The sequence below is a fragment of the Grampus griseus genome (assembly GCF_964374135.1).
Source record: "Grampus griseus genome assembly, chromosome: 18".
NCBI lineage: Eukaryota > Metazoa > Chordata > Mammalia > Artiodactyla > Delphinidae > Grampus > Grampus griseus.
Window position 1 is genome coordinate 62,274,084 of NC_139012.1, and position 23,654 is coordinate 62,297,737.

Below are 23,654 nucleotides of genomic sequence, written 5' to 3' on the forward strand. Positions count from 1 at the left end.
AATGTCGATGCTCCCAACACCCACGGCATGCTAACTTTCCAACAGATTTTTCTTTACTCTCTGACATCCCTTCTAGTGGTGTACATTTACTATTTTAACTAGTAAAAATTATTAAAGGGATACATGCTGAAAGTTAAAAAAAAAATACGAAAGCCTATAAAGTGAAAGGTAAAAGTCTCTCTCCTGACCCCCAATCTCATCCTCATGAGATATCATTGTTGAGCTCCACAGTAGCCTTCAAGAAATTTTTCATGTATATGTTATTATGTAGCTACAAATACTTAAAATACTTTCTCCCTGCCATCAGTTTTTCTACTGTTAACCTAGAGGGTGATGAGGAAAATTCCACAATGTTTATTGACTTAAAAATTTTTTAAGTTCTGTGTATCAGGAATTTTGGTTTAAAAAACATAGGAAAGTTCATACTAGATGCTCTAAATTGTGACCGAACTATACCTATCTAATTGAGTTGCCAACAAAATCAGCTTAAAACCTAAAATGTATCATGGCAAATAAATTAAGTAACAGAGGTCAGTCTATTTTTCACTTAAGGTATTCCAGACATGTAATTCTAACAAAGGATTTTATAGACTTTAAGACAGCTACAAGTCAAAGCTCAGATTAAAAAAAAAAGGGTGCTTGAGCTGGGCAAGCTTCTACTATCTATAATTCAACGACCACTTTGTAGAGAATGCTCAGTTTACTCATTTCACCCTTAAAGAAAAATTTAGCAGCAAAAAGGCTTTATAGAAATAAAAGAGAACATACATTTTCTGTTTTGTAATTTGTGTTTGTATTTGTAAAGGCTGAACTTATACTTAAATATATTTGTAAGTTTTTTTTTTTTAAGGTGCATTTGGATGAAGAACCAGAAAAACAGTGCAACATGAATTAAGAGTGGGAGAAAAAAGTGGAATAAGAATAGAATCAGTACATAAATCCTGTCAAAATTTATTAGCATTTTCTGATCTGACTCACAAAACCTCCGTCTAATCAGACTTGATTTTTCCATATCATGGCAACAGCATACATCATTGTTTCTGGAAGGATCAGCTGCTTCAGCCTCCTACAGTACCTCAATGACAAGGCTTTAGTGACTTCATAAATATATGCTGCCCAGCTGTCATCCACTTAATGAGATGACAACTTCCATTTGACGGAACCTGTCCTAGCAGATGGGCTGTCGCCTGACATTAACAATGGACCATGCTGGCCCTTTTGTGTACTTCAGGAATCATACAGCCACACAAGTCCTATTGTTCCTACAACATAGCAGCTTAGTGTTTGATTTAGGACTTAAAGAATATTTCTCCCGTTTTAAGAATATACCCTTCTCTGCTGAGGCAGTTGTTACTTCTTAGAGATTTGAAACCTTCCAAGGCTCATCTTAATTGGACATGTGTATTACCACATTATTACATAGGGATGGGATGAAAATTAAAAGTTAATCCAACTAAAGGGTATGGCGAGGAGGGGTCACCAAAGGGACAGAGGAAGAATTAACATTTACTGAACTCTGCTAAACGCCAGGCACTGTGCCGGTGCCCTACATCCTTGCTATTCAAATGTGGTCCACAAACCACAGCATGAGCACCTCCTGGGAGCTTGTGACAAATGCAGGATCCCAGACCCTATCCCAGACCTATGGAGTCAGAGTCTACATTATAAAATGATCCCCAGGTGATTACTATGCACAGTCAAGTTTGAGAAGCACGGCCCTAAATTACAAAGCTTTATTTAATCCTATAATAACCATTTGAAGAAAATATTATTTCCATACTTTATAGACATGGCCCCCAAATTCATGTTGAAATCTTTCCCCCAAAAGATGATGGTATTAGGAGGTGCTTAAGCCTTGAGGGTGGAACCATCATGAATGGGATCAATGCCTTATAAAAGAGGCTCCTGAGAGACCCCTAGTCCCATCCACCCAGGTGCCAGCTACGAACCAGGAAGCAGGTTCTCAGCTGACCATGCTGGTGTCCTGATCTCGGACTTCCAGCCTCCAGAACTGTGAGAAATAAATTTCTGTTGTTTATAAGCCACCCAGTCTGTGGTATTTTGTTACAGCAGCCTGAAAGGATTAACACAATAAGGAAACCAAGACAGAAAAAAAAAAGTCCTTTCTTCCTTTTTTTTTAAACATACATTTCGCTTTTCATTTTTCTTTGCTGCCTAAAGGGTTTAATGCAAAATACGAGTCTTAGCAAACTATGAAATAAATAGTTGTACATTTTTACTATTCTCACTGTAGTGAGAATCTTGACTTTTCTGTACATGCTCTGCAGACTCCTCAGCCTGTACTTCTCACACACGTTTAATGCACATATATTCCATAATGCACATATAGTCCTTCCTTCCCCTCCGCATGACAGAAAGGGTTTTCAGCAGGGAAAGGGGTGCTGCCCAAGGTTTCACAGGTGGGAAATGGCTGGGCCAGCTGCACCGTTGGACCCCAAAGGCCATACTCTTCCCACCTGTCCACTCTGCCCCAGGCTTCTTGAATAATAGTCAGACCTCCTCTGTAACAGCCCTGCGTAACCAGCACTGCCCTTGAAAGGCAGCCTGTGGCGTGTGTGAGGGTGAGTGACAGGACAGAGAAGCACCAGGAAAACATGTCGTGAGAAGCAGTGGAGCTGTTTCATAGACCCGGGATTCAACTTCCCCTTGGGTTACACAAGAGGGCACAAGTAGGACCCTAGAAGTCGAAGTCACAAGGAGGCTAATTTTAGCTCAACATAAGGAAACATTTTCTTGTAACTAGAGCTATTCTATTTTGGAAAGACGGCACTGACAAAGTTTTCAAGCAAAGAGTGGATGACCCAACATCTGTCTGGACTATCAGTAAAATCCCTATACAAGGGGGAGGCTGGCCTACTTGGCTCCTAAAGGCCTCAACTATGGCGGCTTTCTCCCCTTCCACACACAGTACTGGGCATTCCTTTATTTTATTTTATTTTCTTAATATCTTTTGGCCACGGGACATGTGGGATCTTAGTTCCTTGATCGGGGATTGAACCCGCATCCCCTGCATTGCAAGTGCAGAGTCTTAACCACTGGACCGCCAGGAAGTCCCTGGGTGCTCCTTTAGATGTGTGGGTCCCGATGCATGCTGTGCCCAGCATGACTCCGCCCCCAGTTCCCATGGGCTGGACCGTGTTCTACACTGTGACCGCCACTCCTTTGGCTGTAGGTGATTGGATGAGAGGATCAGGAGGGACGAGGAGGAAGACAACACATAGGCTGGGGCCTGGCCTTCAAAGAAGCCTATCCAAAATGCCACACTCAGACACAGAGGAGCTGGGCTCCTGAAACTCTTACTCTCTGGAACACAGATTCAGAAACAGGGAATGAATCCAATCAGACTCTGAAAATTAATATGTAGGAGAGGTCAGGAGAGGCCAGGAGAGGCCAAGAACAAATCAACATTATGAATGAACTCAAGTTACTAGGAAACATGGTGTATTCGTTTGGTTGGGCTGCCACCGAAAAGTACCACAAACTGGGTGGCTTAAAACCACAAATACTTATTGTCTCACAGTTCCGGAGCCTGGATGTCCAGGATGAAGGTGTCAGCAGGGTTGGTTTCTTCCGAGGGCTGCAAGGGAGACTCTGTTCCATGCTCCTCCTTCTACACCTTCTAGGGGCTTGATGGCAAACTCTGGCATTCCTTGGCTTGTAGGAGCATCACTCTGATCTATGCCTTCATGTTCACATAGTGTTCCCCCCGTGTATATGTCCCTACCTCCAAATTCCCCCCTTTTATAAAGACACCAGTCGTTATTAGGTGAGGAACCATGCTAATGACCTCATTTTTTTTCTAATGACTTCACTTTAAGTTAATTACACCTGTAAAGACCAGATCTCTCAACAGGGCCACATTCTGAGGTCATGGGGGTTAGGACCCCAACATGGGTCTTTTTGGTAGGGACACAATTCAACCCATATTCAACCCACATGGATATGGGTAGAGGCTGGACTTCCCAGCCTCAAGAACATGAGAAATAAATGTCTGTTGTTTAAGCAACCCAGTCGGTGATATTTTTGTTATATCAACCCTAGCAGACTAAGACACTAAATGCTGGTGAGAATGTGGAGCAACTGGAATGCTCAAGTATTGCTGGTGGGAATGGAACATGGTACAGCCACTTTGGAAAAGAGTTTGGCAGCTTCTACTCTAGTTAAAGAATCCCACTCGCAGGCATTTACACAGGAGAAATAATATATATGCCCACACAAAGACTTAGAAGTAGATACCCACAGATGCATTATTTATAACAGCCCCCAAACTAGAAACAACCCAAATGTTAACTGGTAAATGGATAAATAAATTGGGATATAGCTGGGATACTAGTCAGCAGCAGATCATGCTAAATGAAAGACTACATACTGTATGATTTCATTTATATGAAATTCTAGAAATGGCAAAACTTTAGTGACAATAAATCAGATTAGTGTTTCCTGGGGCCAGAGGTCAGGGCTGGGATCATCTACAAAGGGGCATAAGAAGACTTTCAAAAAGTGATGAAAATGTTCTATACTGTTACTGTGATGGTGGTTGGTTGCATAACTCTATACAATCACCAAAATTCATCAGACCGTATACAAAAATGGGTGAATCTTATTGTATATAAATTATAACTCAATAAAGCTGGAGGGGGAAAAAGAGAATTCAGAAAAGTGGCTGGTTACTATATAGATATAGATATAACCCAGTAATTTTCAGTTATCACAACAATAGTCTGTTAGAATACAAAGGAGAAAAATCTCATAATAGCAATAAAAATATAAAATATTTAGAAGTAAATTTTTTTTTTTTTTTTTTTTTTTTGCGGTACGCGGGCCTCTCACCGTTGTGGCCTCTCCCGCCACAGAGCACAGGCTCCGGACGCGCAGGCTCAGCGGCCATGGCTCACGGGCCCAGCCGCTCCGCGGCATGTGGGATCCTCCCGGACCGGGGCACGAACCCGAGTCCCCTGCATCGGCAGGCGGACTCTCAACCACTGCGCCACCAGGGAAGCCCTAGAAGTAAATTTTAAGAGACTATCACAGAAGATTTATTTAAACAAATTGAGATCCACTCAATTCTTAGAAGAGACTCAGTATTGCAAAGATATCATTTAATCTCAAATTAATCTATACATTTAAGAAAATCCCAGGGCTTCCCTGGTGGTGCAGTGGTTGAGAGTCCGCCTGCCGATGCAAGGGACACGGGTTCGTGCCCCAGTTCGGTAAGATCCCACATGCCGCGGAGCGGCTGGGCCCGTGAGCCATGGCCGCTGGGCCTGCGCGTCCAGAGCCTGTGCTCTGCAACGCGAGGGGCCACAGCAGTGAGAGGCCCGCGTACAGCAAAAAAAAAAAAGAAAAAAAAAGAAGAAAATCCCAAATCAAAATACCTAATTTTAGAACTTGGAAAAATGAATCTAAAGTTCATCTGGAAGGATATATAGTAACATGCTTGAAAAATGGTGATGAATTCGAAGGATATATAGTAACGTGTTTGAAAAAGGGTGATGAGTTCACTTCGTTGGCTATTCAAAAGCACTATAGGGGCTTCCCTGGTGGTGCACTGGTTAAGAATCCGCCTGCCAATGCAGGGGACACGGGTTTGAGCCTTGGTCCGAGAAGATCCCACCTGCCGCGGAGCAACTAAGCCCGTGTACCATAACTACTGAACCCATGCGCCACAACTACTGAGCCTGAGCTCTAGAGCCTGCGAGCCACAACTACGGAAGCCCTCACGCCTAGAGCCCGTGCTCCACAATAAGAGAAGCTACCGCAATGAGAAGCTCACACACTGCAACAAAGAGTAGTCCCAGCTCGCTGCAACTAGAGAAAGCCTGCGTGCAGCAATGAAGACCCAAGGCAGCCAAAAATAAAAATAAATAAATAAATTAAAAAAAAAATAAAAACGACTATAATGCTAAAATGGTAAGAAACAGAACTGAAACCAAAAGATTCATAAAATAAAACTAAATTTAAAAAATCCCAAACATATCTATGCATATAAAAGATTTCAGCATATGATAAAAATGGAATTTCAAGTAAGTGGAGAAAGAATCGATTATTCAATAAATGAAGTTGAGATACTTTCTTGCTCCCCCCCAAGAAAAGTGTATAATAAAATGTAAAATTATACATTTATAATTTAAACGTAAAATTATTTGCACTAACATATGTCTATCTCTTTCAGATCAATAAGGAAAAGATGAACAGCCTCATAGGAAAACAGGCTATAGGGAACTCCCTGGCAGTCCAGTGGTTAGGACTCCATGCCTTCACAGCCGAAGGGCCAGGGTTCGATTCCTGGTCAGGGAGCTAAGATCCCACAAGCTGCACAGCATGGCCACAAGAAAAAGAAAAAGAAAAACAAGGTATAGGAGGTGGACCCAGGACTCAGCCCCAGATTCCTGTCCCAAAGCCTGGTACAGAACAGCAGAGCTGCCCTCCCTCAAGAAAACATGAGGCTCAGGCACTGAGGGTATCAGCTGTGATGAGGATGGAGCAAAGACTAGGTACTCCTTTTTTTCTGGGAATCATGTAAGTCTCCTGCGTTCTCATGAGACTCTGCAAAAGAGAGAAGACCCCTAATAACTGAGGTCAAATTTATTTCCCACTCCCAGGCAGGACAGGAGGTTGCCAATTCAATTTATTTTCTTTTTTTTCCAGCTTGATTAAGGTATAATTGACAAATAAAATTGTAAGATATTTAAAGTCTATAATGTGAATGTTTGATATAATTGTAAAAGGATTCCCATAATCGAGTTAGTTAACACGCCCATCACTTCACATATTTACCTTTTAAAATTTTTGATAAAAGAAAGATGAGCTATTTCTTACACGACACATTTTGTGGTAGAAAAACTTATATCTCCTTAGACATACTTCTTGACTTGAATCTCAGGTTTGAAATTTGTCCTACAGAAGAAAAGACATCTGTTCAAGAGTGTTTATTGTACTTTCTTGTTTGTTTTTAGCAGCAAAAAACAAAACCAAAAAAAAACCCCTGGGCTTCCTTGGTGGTGGAGTGGTTAAGAATCCGCCTGCCAATGCAGGGAACACGGGTTCGAGCCCTGGTCCAGGAAGATCCCACATGCCATGGAGCAGCTAAGCTCATGCGCCACAACTACTGAGCCTGCACTCTAGAGCCCACAAGCCACAACTACTGAGTCTCTGTGCCTGAAGCCTGTGCTCCACAACAAGAGAAGCCACCGCAATGAGAAGCCCAGAACTAGAGAAAGCCCGCACACAGCAATGAAGACCCAATGCAGCCAAAAATAAATAAATAAATAAAGTTATTTAAAAAAAAAACAAAACCAAAACTGAAGGTTGCACTGTTGGTTCAATTATGGTATATCCATTCTATGGGAAAAGGATATTTTGACCCGGGTCCCCCAGAAAGTATCATGATATGTTCTACTACTATTATGGGGATTGCTATCCCAAGGAGGCAGAGGAGGGGAAATGGGAAATGGGACAAAGGAGAAGGATGAATCAGTTATGAGGGTGCATTACAGGGATTAGTAACTCAGTAAGGCTGCTTAGTAACAAGCTAACTGATGTCTCAACCTTACATTTTTCTAGAGATTTTATGAACTACTGCTTCTTTGGGGAGTTCATCTTGGGGGAGGATGGAAGAAGAATTTATCCTGTAGTTCCCAAAGACCACCGTCAAAGGTTTCAGCCTGTGGGTAGGTGTGTGGGAGCTGAGTAGGTCCCCAGGATCTCACACCCGAGTGGCATCCAAGGGGCCTGGGGCAGGAGGTGTGAGCAGGTGCTGCCTGGCTGGGCCCCAACGAAGCTGGAGTTGGTCGCTGTCATGGTGGCAGGACTAGAGCATATTGTCAAGGGTCCGATGAAGCCAAGAAGATCCGAGAGGATGCAAAAGAGGTATCTGATACAATATTGATACCTCGTACTGGATGAGTGTGAGAAAGTAGCTGATGGGAATATAAATGGGTACCATCTTTCTGAAATCTTTAAAAACTGGCTTCCCTTAGGGTCAGTAATTCTACTTCCAGGATCCATCCTGTGTAAATACTTAAGACAAGTGAATGAAAATGTACAGAGAGCATTCTGTATAATTGCCAGCAACTGGGAAGAGCCTGTAAGTCCAACAATTAGGGATCGGTTAAACAGATTACACATAAAGTATAATGGAATCCTATGCAGGTATTTAAAATTATGAGGTAGTTCAATAGACTGATCTGTATGGTCACTGGACACAGTTAAATGAAAAAAGTAACAAAGAATGAATAATATGATCCCATTTTTGTAAACAGAATTCTGAAAAATATATTTATCTGGATATATGTTTTCATATAAATTCTGGAAGATTATTTATTTATCTATCTATTTATCTAGGCTGTGCTGGGTCTTACTTGCTGCACATGGTATCTTTGTCGTGGCATGTGGGAGCTTTTTGTTTGTTTGTTTTTTAGTCGTGGCATGCAAACTCTTAGTTGCGGCATGCACACGGGATCTAGTTCCCCCAACCAGGGATCAAACCTGGGTCCCCTGCATTGGGAGCACGGAGTCTTACCCACTGGACCACCAGGGAAGTCCCTGGAAGACTATTAAGAATACTAACAATAATTATCTCTAGGCAATTTTATCTTTTTCCTCCTTTTAGATATATAAATGTTATGTTTTGCAATGATTGTGGGAATATACGATTTAAATAAATTTTGTTTTAAAAGACTGTCTGACATAGAAAAAGAACTGATATTTTAGATATCTGAGCAATTTGAGGCTTAAAATGTAAATGACTGATACTGCTATAAATTGAAAGGATAGAATCATTCTTCCATTCATTCAATATTAACAAATATTCCATAATAGCTCCTACAAACCAGGCAAACATGCCAGGTACTAGAGACAGAGGAAGACAAAATAGCTACAAACTGTGCTCAGTGTTATAAAGGAAAAAAGATATTTCCCTAGAGTATCTTTTCCATTTCAAAGGAAATAAATTTTACTTGCATTAAAATTTTTTGAAGTATTTACATACTTCTTCCTTATACAAAAGATTTTAGGTCAATTACAACAAAAAAAATTCATTAAATGGTAAAATATACATAATTTACCCTGAATTTGGATCAGGGTCAATAAGAATGTCTATATGCAGACCATCTTTTGTTGTTATTATAGAGCTTAATGTGATTCTGAGCTTCCAAGCAGCCAAAGTGAAAAGGAGAAACATTTATATTGCTCTTGCTTCAGAGAGAAATAGACCAATTGTTTTTTAGGAGAAATTAAGCTTCTCCTAGCACTTATCTGTGAAAGAAATTTCTCATATGGGTTTCACATTGAGAGTGATATTAGTAACTATTATTCTCCAAATGAAACAATAGGAGAAAAACTCTGCCATTCCATAAGCTCTGAGAGGACAAGGGCCATCCATTTTGTTTACATCTAGCACAGCAAGACGCAAGTACCCCAGCAGGCACTCAAATTTTGTGGAAATGAGGAACAACGGAAAAATACATCATTTCTGAGATGTGGCTACACAGACAGCTATCCCTATTGCTAAGGAACATCCTTCTTCATGATGTTAGAAAACAGACTGAATTTTGGTCTGCAGAAGTACAAGGGCTGTCTACCCACACCCTAAATAATGGACAGTGGGTCATTATGGGTGCCATTCCCTAGGCTTTTAATTAGGCACCATTTCTAAGTTTATACTAAGGTTCTCCAGAGAAACAGAACCACTGGGAGATTATATCTATATCTAAATCTGTATGTATATATAGGTCTATCTATCTACCTAGATCGATCTATCTATCTAAAGAGATTTATCATAAGGGACTGGCTTATGCAATTATGAAGGCTGACAAGTCCCACCATCTGCAGGGTGAGTCGTCAACAAGCTAGAGACCCAAGAAAGCTAATGTAGTTCTAAGTCCAGAGGCCTGAGAACAGGGAGAACCAATGGTGGCGATCTAGTCTGAAGGCCAGCAGGCTTGAGACCTAGGAAAAGCCATTTTTTCAGTTCAAGTCCAAGGGCAGTACAAAGCCAAGGTCCCAGTTTGAAGATAGTCAGGCAGAAGGATTTCTTGCTGACTTGAGGAAAGGCCAGATTTTTGTTCTAGTCAGGCCTTCAATTGATGGGATGAAGCCCACCCATGTTAGGGAGGGCACTCTGCTTTACTCTACCAATTTAAATACTAACCTCATCCAAAAACACCCTCACAGAAACACCCAGAAAAACGTTTGTCATAATATCTGGGTACCGAGGAGCTTGAAGATGGCAGACGAGTAAGACGTGGAGATCACCTTCCTCCCCACAAATACATCAGAAACACATCTACATGTGGAACAACTCCTACAGAACACTTACTGAACGCTGGCAGAAGACCTCAGACCTCCCCAAAGGCAAGAAACTCCCCACGTACCTGGGTAGGGCAAAAGAAAAGAAAAAAGAAAAAACAGAGACCAAAGAATAGGGACGGGTCCTGCACCTCTGGGAGGGAGCTGTGAAGGAGGAAAGGTTTCCACACACTAGGAAGGCCCTTCACTGGGGGAGATGGTGGGGGGGCCAGGGGGGAAGCTTCGGAGCCATGGAGGACAGCGCAGCAACAGGGGTGCGGAGGGCAAGGCGGAGAGATTCCCGCACAGAGGATCGGTGCCAACCAGCACTCACCAGCCCGAGAGGCTTGTCTGCTCACCCGCCGGGGCGGGTGGAGGCTGGGAGCTGAGGCTCGGGCTTCGGTCAGACGCAGGGAGAGGACTGGGGTTGGCGGCGTGAGCACAGCCTGCAGGGGGTTAGTGCACCACGGCTGGCTGAGAGGGAGTCCGGGAAAAAGTCTGGAGCTGCCGAAGAGACAAGAGACTTTTTCTTCCCTCTTTGTTTCCTGGAACGCGAGGAGAGAGGATTAAGAACGCCGCGTAAAGGAGCTCCAGAGACGTGCGCGAGCCACAGCTATCAGCGCGGACCCCAGAGACGGGCATGAGACGCTAAGGTGGCTCCTGCCACCACCAAGAAGCCTGTGTGCGAGCACAGGTCACTATCCACATCTCCCCTCCTGGGAGCCTGTGCAGCCCGCCACTGCCAGGGTCCTGGGATCCAGGGACAACTTCCCCGGGAGAACGCACGGCGCGCCTCAGGCTGGTGCAATGTCATGTTGCCTCTGCCGCTGCATGCTCGCCCCGCACTCCGTGCCCCTCCCTCCCCCAGGCCTGAGTGAGACAGAGCCCCCGAATCAGCTGCTCCTTTAACCCCGTCCTGTCTGAGCGAAGAACAGACGCCCTCCGGCGACCTACACGCAGAGGCGGGGCCAAATCCAAAGCTGAACCCCAGGAGCTGTGCAAACAGAGAAAGGGAAATCCCTCCCAGCAGCCTCAGAAGCAGCACATTAAATCTCCACAATCAGCGTGATGTACCTGCATCTGTGGAATACCTGAATAGACAACGAATCATCCCAAATTGAGGAGGTGGACTTTGGGAGCAACGAGATATATATATATGTGTATATATATATATATATATATATATATATATATATATATATATATATATATGTATACATATATATTTCCCTTTTTCTCTTTTTGTGAATGTGTATGCGTATGCTTCTGTGTGTGATTTTGTCTGTATAGCTCTGCTTTTACCTAGGGTTCTGTCCATTATTTTTTTGTTTGTCTGTTTTTTTAGTATAGTTTTTAGCACTTGTTATCATTGGTGGATTTGTTTTTTGGTTGATGGCTCTCTTCTTTCTTTCTTTCTTTCCTTCTCCTCCTTTTTTTTTTTTTTTTTTGCGGTATGCGGGCCTCTCACTGCTGTGGTCTCTCCTGCCACGGACCACAGGCTCTGGACACGCAGGCTCAGCAGCCATGGCTCATGGGCCCAGCTGCTCTGCAGCATGTGGGATCCTCCTAGACTGGGGCATGAACCCACATCCCCTACATCAGAAGGCAGACTCTCAACCACTGTGCCACCAGGGAAGCCCTCTTTTTTTTTTTTATTACTTTAAAAAAAATTTTAATAATTTTTTTTTAATAACTATTTTATTTTATTTTCTTCTTTCTTTCGTTCTTTTTTTTTCTCTCTCCCTTTTATTCTGAGCCATGTGTATGACAGGCTCTTGGGGCTCCAGCCAGGCGTCAGGGCTGTGCCTCTGAGGTGGGAGAGCCAAGTTCAGGACATTGGTCCACAAGTGACCTCCCGGCTCCACGTAATATCAAATGGTGAAAACCTCCCAGAGATCTCCATCTCAATGCTAAGACCCAGCTCCACTCAACGACCAACAAGCTACAGTGCTGGACACCTGATGCCAAACAACCAGCAAGACAGGAACACAACCACACCTATTAGCAGAGAGGCTGCCTAAAATCATAACAAGGCCACAGACACCCCAAAACACACCACCAGATGTGGTCCTGCCCACCAGAAAGACAAGATCCAGCCTCATCCATCAGAACACAGGCACTAGTCCCCTCCACCAGGAAGCCTACACAACCCACTGAACAAACCTTAGCCACTGGGGACAGACACCAAAAACAACAGGAACTATGAACCTGCAGCCTGCAAAAAGGGGACCCCAAACACAGTAAGTTAAGCAAAATGAGAAGACAGAGAAACACACAGCAGATGAAGGAACAAGGTAAAAACCCACCAGACCTAACAAATGAAGAGGAAATAGGCAGTCTACCTGAAAAAGAATTCAGAATAATGATAGTACAGATGATCCAAAATCTTGGAAATAGAATGGAGAAAATACAAGAAACGTTTAACAAGGACCTAGAAGAACTAAAGAGCAAACAAACAGTGATGAGCAACACAATAAAGGAAATTAAAAATTCTCTAGAAGGGGCTTCCCTGGTGGCGCAGTGGTTGAGAGTCCACCTGCCGATACAGGGGACACGTGTTCGTGCCCCGGTCCAGGAAGATCCCACATGCCATGGAGCAGCTGGGCTCGTGAGCCATGGCCACTGAGCCTGTGCATCCAGAGCCTGTGCTCCGCAACGGAAGAGGCCACAACAGTAAGAGGCCCGCGTACCGCAAAAAAAAAAAAAAAAAAAAATTCTCCAGAAGGAGTCAATAGCAGAATAACTAAGGCAGAAGAACGGATAAGTGACCTGGAAGATAAAATAGTGGAAATAACTATTGCAGAGCAGAATAAAGAAAAAAGAATGAAAAGAACTGAGGACAGTCTCAGAGACCTCTGGGACAATATTAAACACACCAACATTTGAATTATGTGGGTCCCAGAAGAAGAAGAGAAAAAGAAAGGGACTGAGAAAATATTTGAGGAGATTATAGTCGAAAACTTCCCTAATATGGGAAAGGAAATAGTTAATCAAGTCCAGGAAGCATAGAGAGTCCCATACAGCATAAATCCAAGGAGAAACACATCAAGATACATATTAATCAAACTATCAAAAATTTAATACAAAGAAAACATGTTAAAAGCAGCAAGGGAAAAACAACAAATAACACACAAGGGAATCCCCATAAGGTTAACAGCTGATCTTTCAGCAGAAACTCTGCGAGAAGGGAGTAGCAGGACATAATTAAAGTGATGAAGGGGAAAACCTACAACCAAGATTACTCTACCCAGCAAGGATCTCATTCAGATTTGATGGAGAAATTAAAACCTTTACAGACAAGCAAAAGCTAAGAGAATTCAGCATCACCAAACCAGCTTTACAACAAATGCTAAAGGAACTTCTCTAGGCAGGAAACACAAGAGAAGGAAAAGACCTACAATAACAAACCCAAAACAATTAAGAAAATGGTAATAGGAACACACATATCGATAATTACCTTAAATGTAAATGGATTAAATGTTCCTACCAAAAGACATAGACTGGCTGAACGAATAAAAAAACAAGACCCATATATATGCTGTCTACAAGAGACCAACTTCAGACCTAGGGACACATACAGACTGAAAGTGAGGCAATGGAAAAAGATATTCCACACAAATGGAAATCAAAAGAAAGCTGGAGTAGCAATACTCATATCAGATAAAACAGACTTTAAAACAAAGACTATTACAAGAGACAAAGAAGGACACTACATAATGATCAAGGGATGAATCCAAGAAGAAGATATAACAATTGGAAATATTTATGCACCCAATATAGGAGCACCTCAATACATAAGGCAAATACTAACAATAAAAGGGGAAATGGACAGTAACATAATCATAGTAGGGGACTTTAACCACCCCACTTTCACCAATGGACAGATCATCAAAGATGAAAATAAATAAGGAAACACAAGCTTTAAATGATACATTAAACAAGATGGACTTAATTGATATTTATAAGACATTCCATCCGAAAACAACAGAATACACTTTCCTCTCAAGTGCTCATGGAACATTCTCTAAGATAGATCATATCTTGGGTCACAAATCAAGCCTTGGTAAATTTAAGAAAATTGAAATCGTATCAAATATCTTTTCTGACTGCAACGCTATGAGACTAGCTATCAATTACAGGAAAAAATCTGTAAAAAATACAAACACATGGAGGATAAACAATACACTAGTTAATAACCAAGAGATCACTGAAGAAACCAAAGAGGAAATCAAAAAATACCTAGAAACAAATGACAACGAAAACACGACGACCCAAAACCTATGGGATGCAGCAAAAGCAGTTCTAAGAGGGAAGTTTATAGAAATACAATCCTACCTTAAGAAACAAGAAACATCTCAAATAAACAACCTAAACTTACACCTCAAGCAATTAAAGAAAGAAGAACAAAAACCCCCCAAAGTTAGCAGAAGGAAAGAAATCATAAAGATCAGATCAGAAATAAATGAAAAAGAAATGAAGGAAACGATAGCAAAGCTCAATAAAACTAAAAGCCGGTTCTTTGAGAAGAAAAACAAAATTGATAAACCATTAGCCAGACTCATCAGGAAAAAAAGGGAGACGACTCAACTCAATAGAATTAGAAATGAAAAAGGAGAAGTAACAACTGACACTGCAGAAATACAAAGGATCATGAGAGATTACTACAAGCAACTCTATGCCAATAAAATGGACAACCTGGAAGAAATGGACAAATTCTTAGAAATGCACAACCTTCCAAGACTGAACCAGGACAAAATAGAAAATATGAACAGATCAATCACAAGCACTGAAATTGAGACTGTGATTAAAAATCTTCCAACAAACAACACCCAGGACCAGATGGCTTCACAGGAGAATTCTATCAAACATTTAGAGAAGAGCTAACACCTATCCTCAAACTCTTCCAAAATATAGCAGAGAGAGGAACACTCCCAAACTCACTCTATGAGGCCACCATCACCCTGATACCAAAACCAGACAAAGATGTCACAAAAAAAGAAAACTATAGGCCAATATCACTGATGAACATAGATGCAAAAATCCTCAACAAAATACTAGCAAACAGAACCCAACCGCACATTAAAAGGATCACACACCATGATCAAGTGGGGTTTATCCCAGGAATGCAAGGATTCTTCAATATACGCAAATCAATAAATGTGATACACCATATTAACAAATTGAAGGAGAAAAACCATATGATCATCTCAATAGATGCAGAGAAAGCTTTCGACAAAATTCAACACCCATTTATGATAAAAACCCTCCAGAAAGTAGGCACAGAGGGAACTTACCGCAACATAATAAAGGCCATATATGACAAACCCACAGCCAACATCGTCCTCAATGGTGAAAAAATGAAATCATTTCCACTAAGATCAGGAACAAGACAAGGTTGCCCACTCTCACCACTATTATTCAACATAGTTTTAGAAGTTTTAGCCACAGCAATCAGAGAAGAAAGAGAAATAAAAGGAATCCAAATCGGAAAAGAAGAAATAAAGCTGTCACTGTTTGCAGATGACATGATACTATACATAGAGAATCCTAAAGATGCTACCAGAAAACTACTAGAGCTAATCAATGAATTTGGTAAAGTAGCAGGATACAAAATTAATGCACAGAAATCTCTTCAATTCCTATACACTAATGATGAAAAATCTGAAAGTGAAATTAAGAAAACACTACCATTTACCATTGCAACAAAAAGAATAAAATATCTAGAAATAAACCTAACTAAGGAGACAAAAGACCTGTATGCAGAAAATTATAAGACACTGGTGAAAGAAATTAAAGATGATACAAACGGAGAGATATACCATGTTCTTGGATTGGAAGGATTAACAGTGTGAAAATGACTCTACTACGCAAAGCAATCTATAGATTCAATACAATCTCTATCAAGCTACCACTGGCATTTTTCACAGAACTAGAACAAAAAGTTTCACAATTTGTATGGAAACACAAAAGACCCTGAATAGCCAAAGCAATCTTGAGAAAGAAAAACGGAGCTGGAGGAATCAGGCTCCCTAACTTCAGACTATACTACAAAGCTACAGTAATCAAGATAGTATGGCACTGGCACAAAAACTGAAATATAGATCAATGGAACAGGATAGAAATCCCAGAGATAAACCCACGCACATATGGTCAACTTATCTTTGATAAAGGAGGCAAGAATATACAGTGGAGAAAAGACATCCTCTTCAATAAGTGATGCTGGGAAAACTGGACAGCTACATGTAAAAGAATGAAATTAGAACATCCCCTAACACCATACACTAAAATAAATTCAAAATGGATTTAAGACCTAAATGTAAGGCCAGACACTATAAAACTCTTAGAGGAAAACACAGGTAGAACACTCTTTGACATAAATCACAGCAAGATCCTTTTTGACCCACTTCCTAAAGAAAGGGAAATAAAAATAAACAAATGGGACCTAATGAAACTTAAAAGCTTTTGCACAGCAAAGGAAATGATAAACAAGACGAAAAGACAACCCTCAGAATGGGAGAAAATATTTTCAAATGAAGCAACTGACAAAGGATTAATCTCCAAAATTTACAAGTGGCTCATGCAGCTCAATATCAAAAAAACAAACAACCCAATCCAAAAATGGGCAAAAGATCTTAATAGACATTTCTCCAAAGAAGGTATACAGACGGCCAACAAACACATGAAAGAATGCTCAACATCATTAATCATTAGAAAAATGCAAATCAAAACTACAATGAGGGGCTTCCCTGGTGGCGCAGTGGTTGAGAGTCCGCCTGCCGATGTAGGGGACACGGGTTCGTGCCCTGGTCTGGGAAGATCCCACATGCCGCGGAGCGGCTGGGCCCGTGAGCCATGGCCGCTGAGCCTACGCGTCCGGAGCCTGTGCTCCGCAACGGGAGAGGCCACAACAGTGAGAGGCCCGCGTACCGCAAAAAAAAAAAAAAAAAAAAAAAGAAAAAGAAAATGGTCATGAAGAACCTAGGGGCAAGACGGGAATAAAGACACAGACCTACTAGAGAATGGACTGGAGGATACAGGGAGGGGGAAGGGTAAGTTGGCACAAAGTGAGAGAGTGGCATGGATATATATACACTACCAAATGTAAAATAGATAGGTAGTGGGAAGCAGTCGCATAGCACAGGGAGATCTGCTCGGTGCTTTGTGACCACCTACAGGGGTGGGATAGGGAGGGTGGGATAGGGAGGGTGGGAGGGAGGGAGAAACAAGAGGGAAGAGATATGGGGATATATGTATAATTGATTCACTTTGCTATAAAGCAGAAACTAACACACCATTGTAAAGCAATTATACTCCAATAAAGATGTTAAAAAATATCTTTTTTGATACCCCATGGCCCAGTCAAGCTGACACATAAAATTAACCATAATAAACATTTACCATTAATACACACCTAAACTAACTGTGATTCACCAGGCTCACCAAAGAGCACAAGGACTATAAATTCATTTACCAGAGAGGATATCTAGCTTAGAGTAGAACTGATGAAGATGACGATGCCAAAAAAGGAAAGGAAAACAGGAGCCAGTAACAGACGGTGAAATAAAAGGCAACTTCAGACCTCATGGTAAAGTAGGAGGAGGAAGACATTTTTAGAAAGTCCCAAGGTCGGAGGCTGAAGTTATTGTGGTGGAAGGCGAAGAACAGATGGTGATGTTAAATGGAAAAGGGTAATGTCCAAAATACACAAATCAATAGGGACTTAAGCAGCCTCAGGATTTCTTGAAGAAAGACTGCCCGTGGGTGTTAAGGCAGAATGAATGGAGAGACTACCCAGCCCAGATTTGCTGTGACAACTGCCCTGCACCCTGACGGACAAGCCCAAGTTGTGCTCCACAGTGATGAAAAGGTGGGAATGACTAGTCAAGGGGCTTGAGCAGAGGACAAGTGGTAGACTCAGGCAGACGCAGCTCTGCTGGAGGTCAGTTCACGGGGCCAGGCAGCACACGGTGTCTGTGCGCACACGCCTCTGCCCTTCACTCTCCCCTTGACCAGGCTCCTGCTCACAAACAGGCTCAGACTTTCCCATCTTAAACCCAGAGTCTCTTGCCTGCCCCTGCCTGTCTTTTGAGCTTTCCTTTGTAAACAAAGAAGAACAAAGGGTGTTGCTGAGCTCCCAGCCCTACAAGAATTAAGTCAATAGCCACTGCAGTCGCTGACGCACCCTGAGAGGAACTTGGGATGAAAGACAGGGTGAGACACTCTGTGCTTCAGAAAAACAGGCCCCATAGGTAGTTAGACGCATATCTCAGGAAGAATTTTTAAAAGCCAGATCCTTGCATCTTCCTGTACATGGAAAAGCACTGATATCATTAACTGGAGATATCTGCTCTTTGCGACTAGCAGTGATCTTTTACCAAGATGTAGGCTGACTGCACGTATTCCCGAGCCAAAAACCATAAACAAGCTGGTTTCTCCCCCATCTTTTGGGAGTAGTTTCCTCAGAGCTCCCAAGAGGTTGTCTCCTGGCCCATAGTCTTCAGTAAGGTCCCTGAATAAAACTCAAAACCCTTAGATTGTCCATTTTTCTTTAAGCCAGTGCCTTCCTACACTCTCCTTGCTCCCATCACCAAATCTCCTGAAGGTCTTGCATATGCAGCCTCCACTTCTTCTCTATCCTACCTGCTAAGCCCCTGCCTCTGGCTCCTGGTTCCTCCATTTAAGCAATACTACTCTACCACTGACTTCCTGATGGCTGGTCCCAGAGGCCCTGGCTCAGTCTTCACCTTTTTTTAAATGTTAAATTTTAATTTTTTAAATGGTGCTGCACATTTAACAGGGATCTTGAAATTCCCTCCCTTGGGTCCCAGGACCCAGCACTATCCTGTTCTTGGTCTTTCCCACTTTCTCCACTTCCTGATCTTCCTCTCCCTGATTGTTCAATGCAGACATTTTAAAAGACTCTGCTGTCATCCCTCAGCCTTTTCACCTTTCTGTTTTCTCTTACTCAGAAGTCACTCATCCCCAGGGCTTCCTGTTGTCTCCTCCAAGGCAATGAAGAACTTCCAACTCTCTATTCTGCCCTGTTTTCCCAACAGGTCTTACATTTTCAATGCCTCTGGCCATTTCCCCTCAACCACACCCCCAGCCCCAGATTCACAGTTCTAAAATCCGACTTTCCTGTCTTTGTTAACGTTATCAACATTATCCATGTCTCTTTGTTAACGTTATCAACATTATCCATGTCGGCCAGGTTCTAAACTCCAAGATCATCTCCACCCACAATGTAAAAGGGGTCAATTTGACTTACAAAATTCTCCCCTGCAAAGTCTCTTGTATTTATCTTTCCTCCCCGTTTTAACTTCCACCATCACCTTAGCTCAGCTCTTTCTTCTCACTCCTAAAATACTGCAATTGCTTTTAGCTGATCTTCTTGCCCCTGAACTGTCCTTTCCAATCCACCCTGCACCTGTTGGGAGACAATTCTCCTTGACTATCTCCTAGTCCTGCACTGTCTGGGATGTCTGAGCACAGGCATTTACACATAATTTAAGGATATTTATGTAAGGAGACATTCCAGGGAAGTAGAGCTTAGAGACATCTCCCTCCTGAGAAAAAGACCTTGCCTCCTCTTCCCCAGAGAAGATCTGTTTTCATGCCTGAGTAAAGATACAGTCTCTCTCCAGAGAGAAGTACGAGCAGGTCACCAGCAGCTCCATATAAGAAAGGAGCCTAATTTGGGGGTTTTCTCCTGTAATGCACCCCCAGCATGCGCAGGTATCATCTGGCCCTCACTGTATTGCCCTGTGGAGCTTGGGGAATCAAACAGGCTAACTTGTTTAACTTGTAAGAAGGGTAAAACCTCAGACCCCTTACAGTTTGACTTATACCACCACCAAACTATCTTTTGCAAGATCTACTTTGGCCATACTTCCTTGCTTGAAACCCTTCAATGGCTTCCTACCACAGAATAAAACTCCCAAGTCTTACCTGTCATTCAAGTTCCCTTTCCTGCCTGTCCTCCCACTTTATATAAGGGACTTGAGAATTTGAGGATTTTTGTATCCTCAGGGGTCATGGAAGCAACCTACCATGCATACCAAAGGAGGATTATAGTATTGAGAAAGAAAGAGAAAGCAAAGTTTTCAATAATCATCTAGGTCTGTAGATGTTTGTCAGTTGGAGAGATGTTGCTGGAATCTTACCCTATGTAAATCTTGTGCTCTAATCAATCTGGACTTCCAGATGTTTCCCAAACATAGGGGTACACATCCTGCCTCCAGGCTCTGGCCATGCCTAGAATGCTATACTTAGATCGCAGATGAGGGAAAACCCATGAAGCACCAGTGCAAGAAATGCCTATTGCCAACTTTTGAGGGATGGTGAGCCATGCCATTGATTTCCTCACGTATGTCACCATGGCTCCTACCAGATGAGAAACGAACCAGACCTTCATCTTGGCCATAGCTGACTAAACTGAAGGTCAGTTCTGCAGCCCCGAATAACCACAGTCTGGCTGGACATCTGGGAGGTGAACTACCTCTGGGAATGCTTGGCCTGAAACTCTGTCCAATAGGGGAGCTCTGCATTTGATGGCGGCCAACAAACCCAAACATCTTCTCTATTTGAGAAGTAAAGGCAAAAGGGGTGAGGAGAAGCAGCTTAGGTTCTAGTGGGAACAAGTGAGTTGTGGTTTCAGATCTCCTCCAGACTCTACATTCCAATCTTAGCTCCTGCCACATTTCTAGGTATTCTTGCAACGAACGCCCAATTATCCCAAAGATAATACGGACATGCATTTGTCTTGCAGGCCTCAACCACTTAGTCAAGTGCCTTCTCACCAATCTCTAAGACTTGTGTACCAAGATGCTGGTTGAAATAGTGTGTAAATAGTAAATTTAACCAGCCAATATTAACGGGCCTGTTTTTATTTATCATATTTCTTCATCAATTGTAAGATATATCCCAATCTCAGAGACATAAAATATCAACAAAAGAAGCCACAGTGGTTATGTCATTCATTGTTGCAACATGCAAAAAAATGTGCATTTTAGAATTAAAGAACTAAGATATGGTGCAAACAGTGGGATGTTCTGCAGCTGGGACAGGTAAACGGCACAAGATGGGGCCGTGGGTGGGGGCAGGGAGGCATTTCCTTTAGAACAAGGATGGGGGAGAGTGGAGCAATGATTCCACCCATGGGGCTACACCTCAAGTTGCCACAAATGGAGATGTGTGTAGTGCTACCTGTCACAGTCTGTGAGTGAAAAGTAGAATTAATTTTAAACCAGGTGGAATACATATATGTTTTAGTGTTTTTATAACTTTTTTGTGTGTCTAAAATATAATACTCTCTTAAGTGGGCCTAGCAACCTGTTTCACTGCCCCTGTTCTTTGGGACACCTTGTGTTCACTGACAGCTTAAAAATCAATTCCATAAATAAAGGAGTTAAGGGAAGTATTTACTGTCTGTTATCTCCACAAGTTGACTATTAGGAAAGAAGGAATTTCATCATTCCAGCAACATCTGGTATGTGCACATATCCAACGGATAAACATCTATAGCCCTAGATGATTATCCAAAACTTTGCTTTCTCTTTCTTTCTCAATACTCCATCTCTCCTTCAGTATCCTCAGGTGGATTGCTTCCAGGACCCCTGGGGATACCAAAATCCGCAAATGCTCCAGTCCCTAAGGTAAAAATGAAGTAGTATTTGCATAGAACCTGACATCCTCCCTTATATTTTAACTCCTCTCTAGCTTACCTTTAATGCCTCACACAATGGAAACGCTATGTAAATAGCTGCGGGGAAGTAGGTTGTGAGGGTGGCAAATGCAAGTTTTGCTTTTTGGAAATTTCTAGATTTTTTTTTTCTTTCTGGTATTTTCTATTCTCCACTGGTTGAATCCGCAGCTGCCAAGGAGGATGGATTGTATAGACTCTGGCTTCACATTAGCTATAGGTTTGCCTAGATTTAAGCAAGGTCAAATTTGCAAAAAAAGATATTGTGGCATAATTTTAAACAAAGCTTTAAAATAAGAAGTGCGTGCACAGGGATGGGGGCATTTTCAATAGAATCCCTTAAATACAACCGTCCTGGCCATTTATAAAGTGAGTTGAACTTTTAAGGATATGTTTCCTAAAGCCTGGCGTGAAAGAAAGTGCAAGCTTTGGAGCCAGACTAAACCTGACTCTGAATCATGCCAGTTGTGTGGCACTATAAAGTCACCTAACTTTGCAGGGCCCGTTTTCTCCTCTGTAAAATGGGGACAATAACAAGTACCTTACGGGGTGTTCATAGGTCAGAAATTTTAAACACAGTACTGTGCCTGCATACAGTCGTCACCCAACAAATGGTGATTACTATTGCGGGGCGGGGGGGCTGGTTTTGGTCCAGGGCCCAGCACGCCTCATCACCTCTCCCTGCTCCCTCTGGGGCATTCAAAAACTCTCTCAATTACGTTCAACATTTATGTGCAGGATAAGATGTTAAGGAAGCCAGGCCTTTCTGTAGTTTACAAACCGACTAACAACACCGTACACGAATAACAATTTTCACGGTTTTCTGATTTTTTGTTTTTTCTTTGGTAGAGGAATTGGCACCATAGGGAGGCTGCGCTCTCTTTTTACAGACTTGGGACCTCGGAGAGGTGTAGTATCTGGCCAAAGGCCACGGGCACCGCGGCCTCCACAGGTTTCCCGGGTCTCCCGCCACAGGGGACGGGGCGGCCGAGTCGTCCATGTCGTTTTCTGGAAACTCTCTGGGACGAGGGAGGGAAGGGTCCCAAGAGAGGCGGCGTCCGCCCGCGTTTTCGATGCCGAGGCGACCACACTTACCAGCGCGAAGTGCACCAGGGCGTCGAAGCAGAGCCAGGCTAGCGCCCCGCGGTCCGCAGCCCCCAGCCCGCGGCCCAGGCGCAGACCCAGTGCGCAGCCCACGGCCAGCAGCGCGGCGCACAGCAGCAGCGGGCCTCCAGCCGCGGCGCCCAGTTCCCAGTCGCCGCGCATGCTTCCCGCTCCCGGAGCCGACCGCGGGGCACCACCAACCAGGATTGCCCGGTGCGGCGGGAGAAGCGGGGCGGCGAGGGGGCGGGGCTACTCGGCCGGGACGGGGCGGAGCGGAGCGGACGGAGGCTTACCCTTCCGCCTGGCCGCCCGGCCGCCCCGCCGAGTCGCTGGCTACCAGAGCCCGGAGGTTTTCTTAAGCCAGGAACGTGCTCACCTCCTCGCTTTACTGCCGGAACCAAACCTATTACCAGACCACGCCCGAAGGGCTGGTAATAGGGCCACACCATTTGACGCAGTGTGATTTTTAACAAGGTTCAAAGCCTTACACCACAAAGTGAAATCCAGATGGTGGAAATTTTGCCAATAGAGGGGGGAGAAT

At 42.9% G+C, this 23,654-nt stretch overlaps 1 protein-coding gene across 1 annotated transcript in view; it reads right to left on the reverse strand.

Annotated features, from left to right (window-relative positions):
- EBPL (EBP like) overlaps positions 1-23,344 on the reverse strand; it is a 43,087-nt gene extending 19,743 nt beyond the window's left edge. Inside the window, exon 1 of the mRNA XM_082675921.1 lies at positions 23,105-23,344. Coding sequence (XP_082532047.1) covers positions 23,105-23,275 — 171 coding nt within the window. The 5' untranslated portion in view covers positions 23,276-23,344. The remainder of the gene's footprint in view (positions 1-23,104) is intronic.
- Positions 23,345-23,654: the final 310 nt, after the last annotated feature.